Consider the following 7,708-nt stretch of genomic DNA (forward strand, 5'->3'; position numbering starts at 1 on the left):
TTTAATAATAAATAACACTATTTCACACTAATTCAAGGTTGTAGCGCTTGCTTAGCTGGCTTAGTTTTGCGAGCCAATTCAAGTGACCAATTTCCTTGACTTTTTGCAATTTTTATTTTTCGAATAACTATTCTTGCAAATTTTCAATATTGCGAACCATTTCAAGATATGGAACAACGTGAGTTTTTTCCAAATTCCATTGCTTGATTAGCTTGCTCAGAAAACTTTAGAAGCTTTACTAATTGTTTCATGCTAGGATATGCCCTGATAATTTTCAAACTTTCAACGCTGAGAAAATTTTGACAATGCGGCAGCAAACATATTCTAAATATGAGAACAATTCGAAATGATTTGAAGTTTTATCGGCTGCATAGCTTGCACGATTTTTTTCTATGTGGGTATTTTTTTCCGTTTTTTTTAACTATTTAAACGTTTTGCCGCTTGAGTAGTTCTCTCACAAAATAAACGTTTGCTAAACAACTCGGGCTTCGAAAAAAGGTGAGAACTTTTTAAATGTCATGGCTTGAATTCTTATTATAAGAAACTGTTTGCAAAACGACAGATATGAATAAATTTAATGTTCTTAGCATGATCTGCATGCTTGAGCAATTTTTTTTTCAAAACTTTTGTTAATTGAATATTTTGATTGAAAAAAATTCTTGCAAGCTGATCTCAGAAAAATCGTATTGGTCTTGGGAAAGTTCGTAATGCTGAACTACGAGGGTTTTCTTGCATTTGAAGCTGTAATTTCACGGGCCTTCCTTCGAGTTAAATTTTAAAAAATTATAAATATCACAAAATAAAATTTATAAATTTGTCCTGTACGAAAACGAAGATAATGCTATATTCACTCTTGCTGAGGTTGCAACTTTTTTTCTTTTAAAGCATATTGCTTAATAGGTTTAACGTTTTCTGATATGATTCGAGTTCTTGTCTGAATAGTTGAAAACGTTTTTTTTATTTAGACGATTTCAGACGTTTTCGGAAGTTGCGATTGTTCCTGGTAGCGGAATAACTAAATTGAGAGGTGTGGTCTTCGCTCTTGTTACTGGAATTGGTTGATACTTTTTCTCATTGAGGATACTGATTATAACTCTTATGCCGGCCAGAATAGTCGATATGAAAATAATGCCAGCTAGAATCACGACATTTCTAGTCGAGAGGTAATTACGACTCGTGAACAAGCATGACGACAGCGTCCACGTGAAGCAGAGATAGGGCGTGACTACGAACCGAACAGCCTTTTCGAAGATGCATGAGTCCATTATGAAGTAAACGAGAATAGCAATTGAGATTAGAGTGAGAATCAAAGTGGCTGACAGGTCTTGACTGAGAAAGTAAATGTCTCCGTTGCTGAGTAGTAAGTCGAGAGTTAATAGACTTTCAATAAGAGACATCGTGAATAAACCTGCCACTGCGTTTTGACATGAAATCTTGATGAACAGATACTCGACTCGAAATTTAGCCTGAAATAAGTCGAAATGTTTCAGCATGTTTGAAGAAAGAACTATTAAGGCGAACAGAAACGCCCAAAACTGTAATCCCAGAAGCCACAATGAAGCATAGCTGATGTTTCGATCCCACGTGAACAGCCACAAAATATGTGCAACAGTTGCAAAGGCAACTTGGCAGAAGAAAAGGGAAGTGAGAGTTGAAGGAATGGGTCGGAAGCAGCAGAGGCGATCTGTTGATATCTGGCAAGTGAGAGCCAGAGCCCATACTATCCACACTACATTCCACAGATGGAGTATGACGTAGATGAAGTAGCCGTGGGGACTGGGGTCCAGGAGGGTCCTGGTGGCAGAGACTGTGTCGTAGAATCCACGTGTGAACACACCTGCCATAACAACATTGAAAATTGTCCTGAACTTGGAGGTATGGTACAAGAAAAAAACAAAACCTAGAATACCGAAAGCCATTTCTCACATTACCCGATGTTCCAGCTTCATTGGGCTCCATAAAGTATTTTGTTCAAAAACTAGTTCAGGTTAAGTTGCGGTCCAATCAGATCAAAAGTGCAGAAGATTTGATTACAAAAAACCTCTTTTGCAAAATCTTCCCATGTTTTTTTTAAAACTTCTACTCAGTTTGTGTATCCATGCTACAATTTGTAATAACCGACACCAGTCAAAAAAAGAGAACGTCTCGGAAACAGTTCTTACCAAACTGAGCTTGTCCGACTACGAATAGAACAGTGAAGAGAGTGAGGATCAGGTAAGTGGCAAAGAGACAACCAGCTGTGAACCTCTGTCCGATCGAAGCACTCTTCACTCGCATCACTGTCATCATCTCCCGCTGGTTGCGATGCAAAGACGTCACCTTAATAATCATGGAAACAAGCTCATTAAACTTAGATTTGAATGTTTCAATTTATTTTCTATTATTTTCCGAGTAATTTAAACATTTTCATTTAGTTTCTTAATTAAAAAGTTGCGGAAAAATAAGTTCTGTAAGTCAATTATTACTTCAACTTTGGATATCCTGTTTAATGAAACATATTTTGTAATATTCTGAGGCTTTACAATTTTGTGTTTGTGTTTGTGATAATTCATTAATACTCCACTTTATAAACTAACAAATTGAACGATAAATTTTGATATAATGATTACCTGTCGATTTGTTAGAGGCATTCCCATCCTTGCAGCCCCTGCTCCATTGCGAGTCCAAGGGGTCCCGAGTCTCGGATCCATTTGAAGTCTATTGCCCCCAGTCAGGGGAGGTTGTAGGCTTAAAATTAAAGAGTTCTGATATATTTCATTTTCCTCGATAAGTCGCTGAAGTTGTTTAATCGTAACGTGTCTATTCAAACTTCCGAGGTAGTTTAAATTCGCCTCCATTATCGGAGGAAGTTTCTCCGAGGCCGAAAACGAATACGATCCTCTCTCGGACATGACTCGATTTTGAGCACTTTGAATTATGTCTGACGAGGGGTGGTTTTCTATGGTCATGCGAAGCATGATAAACAAAAACAGACTATTTATGACACGTTTCGTTACATTTTAGCACGTATGAATTACTAAATTTGGCTGAAACGTCGTCCTAACAAGTTCAATGGTCTTGTTATAATGCTGAATGACTTAATTGGTGCGATGACTAATCGATATATGAGCATTTAGCGCACAGTTTTTAAATTGTAAATGTATTTTTTGTTTTTCTAATTTACAAAAATTGTAATTTTAACTCAGTTTTAGTTCAACTCACAGCTTGAGTGTTTTTATCGGCAGACTAAAAACGAGTCTAGCTAATCATGAGCACCACACTTAGCCTATATAAAGAAAACATGAGCATATAAAACTGAAAGTACCTTTCACGTGAGCTTCGGTAACCATTTTACAATAGATAAATGATCTAGTGCTTCTTTAGTATAGAAGCTGAGCAAGAAGATAGCCGACCTACATCAATAAAATAGCGAAGAAACATAATAATTATCAGAGGTATGTGAGCATGATTGTCTGTTGAAAAATTTTGTCGATTTACTTAAAGGTCAGCTATACAAAATTATTTAGTTCTACCAAAACACCAGAATGACATATAGTTGGCGCCACAGCCAATTATTTGCAAAAATTACGTTTTTGAGCTTTTTTTAAAAATCGTTTTGACTAAAAAATGCGTTTTTTGGTGCGTTGTTCACATTCAAAATTAGTATATGGCACCAAATGCGCTTTTCACTTGTTTTAAGGTTGGTCAGGAAGAATCGTCATAAATATTATTAGCTGGGAGGACCTCTGGAAAAATTTGGCATCTACAACATTTCTATTTAAATTTAGATCTGACCCCATATTTTTAATTTCTTTTTTTTTTGTTTTCTCAAAACAAAAGCATGTTTTTTTATATGACTGCACTTCAAGGTGCAGCTCAAGCTCACCTGGTGAATCTGTTGAATTGTGGCCTCTGGCTCGGATCAAGAATCAAACTCAATCTAGCCGGATTGTATGTGCTTTCATGTGAATGCTGCGTTCTCAATGACGGAACTCTCGTGAAAACTCCAGAAGAATCTGCCATCCTCTCAGTTCCAGTTAGGTTTCTGGTCACAAACGGGTTGTTTATCTCGAAGTTGAATCCTGCTCTGTGATTGGTTGAATCATCTGTAGGCTCACAACCCGCAGTCGCAGTCTGAGTTCGGCTGCTGGAGAATGAAGGTGCGCCCTCGTGTGGGTGCTCTTCGTCTGTCGGCGATTCGGCTTTGTTCCGATCTCGGAGTCCAATTTGCTCTATATTCTGCGATGGTCCCAATCCTATCCCAGATAGCCGCACAAAATCTCGAGACCTGCAACATTCGAAAAATAATGGTCAAAATAACGAAGTGCTGCTAGCCAAAGACTTCATTCGAAAAGTGGCCTGTAACTTCTAACGGGCTATGACAACTTGAAACTAACTCGCAATTTGGGCTATGCAAAGTTTACTCTGTATGCAATCACACACGTCTCGCAAAAACTGTAAATGATCTAGCTAAATATCGAAAGTTTTCAAAAATGAAGGGGTAATTTTAGGGGGGATGTTCCCTTTTCCTTAGGGATTCGACCCCCTCATCAACCAAAGGGTTTCCCTTTTGGTAATATCTTATGACGTCCATTTTAGCCGGACCAATCCTATAAGCTTTCTAAAAGCGCCTAATTTTGAAGGGGAGCGTGCCCCAAAAAAACGCAAATTTTTGTCAAAATTTTCCAAAAAGTGCCTTTTTGACCTGCTTTTTTTTTTCAAAAATTTGCATGCGGCGCAGAATTATAATAATAATAATCATAATAAATTGTTTCCAAACGATATCTAGTTACAAAGTTATCTATACAAATTTATAAATACAAATTAGAATCGTTTGAGAGAACATCATTAAGCTAACAAGGCCCAAGGCCCAATTCGATCACAAGGTCCCACAGCTTAATTCAGCAATGATTGTGAAAACTTTTTAATAAACATTTTCAACAAAATTTCAAATAGCTAAGAAAGAGTGCAAACAAACGTTCAGTAAAATCATCATTGATTACAAAGTATGTGTTTTCCTCTTAATTTTTTTTCTGAAAACACTTTTTTTTGCTCTAAAATCATCATTGATTACAAAGTATGTGTTTTCCTCTTAATTTTTTTTCTGAAAACACTTTTTTTTGCTCTAACATTGTCATTCAAACTAGTCAGTCGAAATTAACAAATTCAGCGCTTTTTTTGCGGGTAGGTGAAAAAAACTCCGGCCTTGTTTTTTACACGCGATATCAGCTACAACCAAATTGTCGATTCCAAAAAATAATTGGAAAATCTCTCAATATGAGGCAAAAACTAGTCTGAACTTTTCCTCAACTTATATCACTCAATTTTTAAAGAAACAAAGTTTTTAGGATCAATTTTAGTTTGAAAAAAGTACGTTGATTAAATTTAGATCGATTTTAGTATGAAAAAAGTACAAATATTAAAACAAAAAAGATGAAAAATTATTTGGATTGATTTAAAATTGATTTAAATTGATCTTAAATCCCAGCTAAAAAAATTGATCCGAATCGATTTTAAATCAATTTACATGCATTTTTTTGAGTCTGAATTATTTAAATCATTTTTTTTCAATCGAGATTTAACAGTTTCGAATTTTTATTGCATTTATTCATTGCCTATCATTTTTCATTTTACTTCCATAGCGTATTGTAGCATAAAAAAGACCAAATATTATCGATAAATGACTATGATTTTCATGCATTTTTTGATTTCAAAAGCTGATCTATTTTGACCCTTTTATTGAATCGTTTTATAAATTTTGCTCAAAATCTAACTTTTATGATTTAATTACATACTAATGAGATCAAATTTTAATTTATTTTGACCCTTTTCTTGTTTGTTACATAGGATTTTGCAAAATCTGATTTACAATATTTTTCTATAATTTCATTGCCTATTTCGAGCTCAAAATCTGATTTTTGTGGATCATTTTATTGATTTCTATAACATCTGGCGCGAATGTTTATTTTTAAAAAATTGAGAATAAAAAAACCCATCAGTTTTTTTAAAGGCTATGTTTTTCTCGCCGTCTTAGCAAAAAAATTGATTTAAGTGAGTCTGATCTATTTTGACCCTTTTATTGAATCGTTTTATAAATTTTGCTCAAAATCTAACTTTTATGATTTAATTGCATACTAATGAGATCAAATTTCAATTTATTTTGACCCTTTTCTTGTTTGTTACATAGGATTTTGCAAAATCTGATTTACAATATTTTTCTATAATTTCATTGCCTATTTCGAGCTCAAAATCTGATTTTTGTGGATCATTTTATTGATTTCTATAACATCTGGCACGAATGTTTATTTTTAAAAAATTGAGAATAAAAAAACCCATCAGTTATGTTTTTCTCGCCGTCTTAGCAAAAAAATTGATTTAAGTGAGTCTGAAAATCCATCCAAATCAATTTAAATCGATTTTGATGGATTTTCAGACTCACTATAGATCAGTTTCTGAACTCAAAATTGATTTAAATCGATTTTTAGGACACTCAAATCAATCCAAAATTTTCAAATAAGATCGATTTAAATCGATTTAAAATGGATTTTAGTGAGTTTCGGATTGATTTTAGTGAAACGGAAAATCTAATCAAATCAATTAAAATCGATTTTTTAGACACCAAAATCGATTTAAAATTTTCAAAAAGATCGATATAAGTCGATTTAAAATCCAATTAAGCACGTAAAAAGTAAATTGTTAATCAATTTGGATCGATTCAAAATCGATTTAAAATCAATTTAAATCGATCTGAAACCATTTTTGTCAGTGCGGTGAGTCTAAAAAAAAGCGCAGCAACTTACGATCTGGTTATGTTGATTGTACTCGGAGGTCGGAACCCCACGCGTATTGGGGAAGCATTCCGACCATTTGCCAGAGAACCTCCTGCTGGATGATCTATGAGCGCTATTTCGACTGGCTTATTTACGGATGATGCTGCAAGTGATGATGATTCCGATTCATCGTCACTGTCTTTCAGTTCCGACAACTGACTCAACCGATCGGCACTTAGGTTCTGATGACTAATTGAAGCCATGTTGTGGCTGTTCGAACTTACTTGTTCTTCAATCGCAGATAATCTACTCATTTTTGATGTTTAATGATATGTAAAAAAAGAACTGGAATTAATGGCTGACTCGCTTTTATCGGATTGTATTTTCAATGTTATATACCGCTAGAGTACTTTCACTTAAGCTCGTCGAGATAAGCTTTTCAGAAATAAGTTTTTTTATATAACAGAAGTCTTTTTGATTAACCACATACGACAAAAATTGTAACATTACCACTGGTTTAGCTGTTTTGTCAATTCGTTGCTTGTGTGTAGTTTTTGGCGTCGCAAGTTATTGAGTAGCTTCTCAATCAGCGGGGGTGTAAAAAAACTCTTAAGCCTTCAGCGTTTTTCTGCCAAAAGTAGCCATAAGTGATTATGTGCGGTAGATTGAAGTCAAAAAGAGTTCAGACCATCTGTTAAATCTGCAGAGATTTGTAATGTGTTATGTACCATACAGCTAATCAACAAAAGTTTTGCCACTCAAAACGAAAAAAATCGCGATGAATGAAAAATGCGCTTTTTGTCAGGTTTGAAATTATATAATTATATTTATTTGTTCGAGTTTTGGATCCAGCGCAGTGTAAACAAACCACAAAGAAATTGAGACAAACGTTTTCATAGTTGATGTTTTTGATAGGTTTGATTTAAAACGTTATTTCAAATACGAGCCGGTGATTTGAG

The 7,708-nt window shown here is 34.7% G+C and overlaps 1 protein-coding gene across 1 annotated transcript; it reads right to left on the minus strand.

Annotated features, from left to right (window-relative positions):
• Positions 1-746: 746 nt before the first annotated feature.
• On the minus strand, positions 747-7,012 carry LOC134851997 (uncharacterized). Its single transcript, XM_063868273.1, has 5 exons — positions 6,780-7,012; positions 3,866-4,267; positions 2,610-2,727; positions 2,163-2,319; positions 747-1,837 (listed from the first exon to the last, which is right to left on the minus strand). Exons 1-5 carry the CDS (start codon positions 7,010-7,012, stop codon positions 972-974), a joined length of 1,776 nt encoding a protein of 591 aa, XP_063724343.1. The 3' UTR covers positions 747-971.
• Positions 7,013-7,708: the final 696 nt, after the last annotated feature.

This window comes from Symsagittifera roscoffensis, chromosome 7 (genome assembly GCF_963678635.1).
Source record: "Symsagittifera roscoffensis chromosome 7, txSymRosc1.1, whole genome shotgun sequence".
NCBI lineage: Eukaryota > Metazoa > Xenacoelomorpha > Acoela > Convolutidae > Symsagittifera > Symsagittifera roscoffensis.

Excerpts from the sequence above, each read along its gene's own strand:
- LOC134851997 (XM_063868273.1), bottom strand. The coding sequence starts at position 7,012 with ATGGCTTCAATTAGTCATCAGAACCTAAGTGCCGATCGGTTGAGTCAG. Across the intron at positions 2,728-3,865 it reads CAATTCAACAGATTCACCAG|CCTACAACCTCCCCTGACTG; the intron begins GTGAGCTTGAGC and ends TTTAATTTTAAG. Across the intron at positions 1,838-2,162 it reads AGTCGGACAAGCTCAGTTTG|GTGTGTTCACACGTGGATTC; the intron begins GTAAGAACTGTT and ends TTGTTATGGCAG.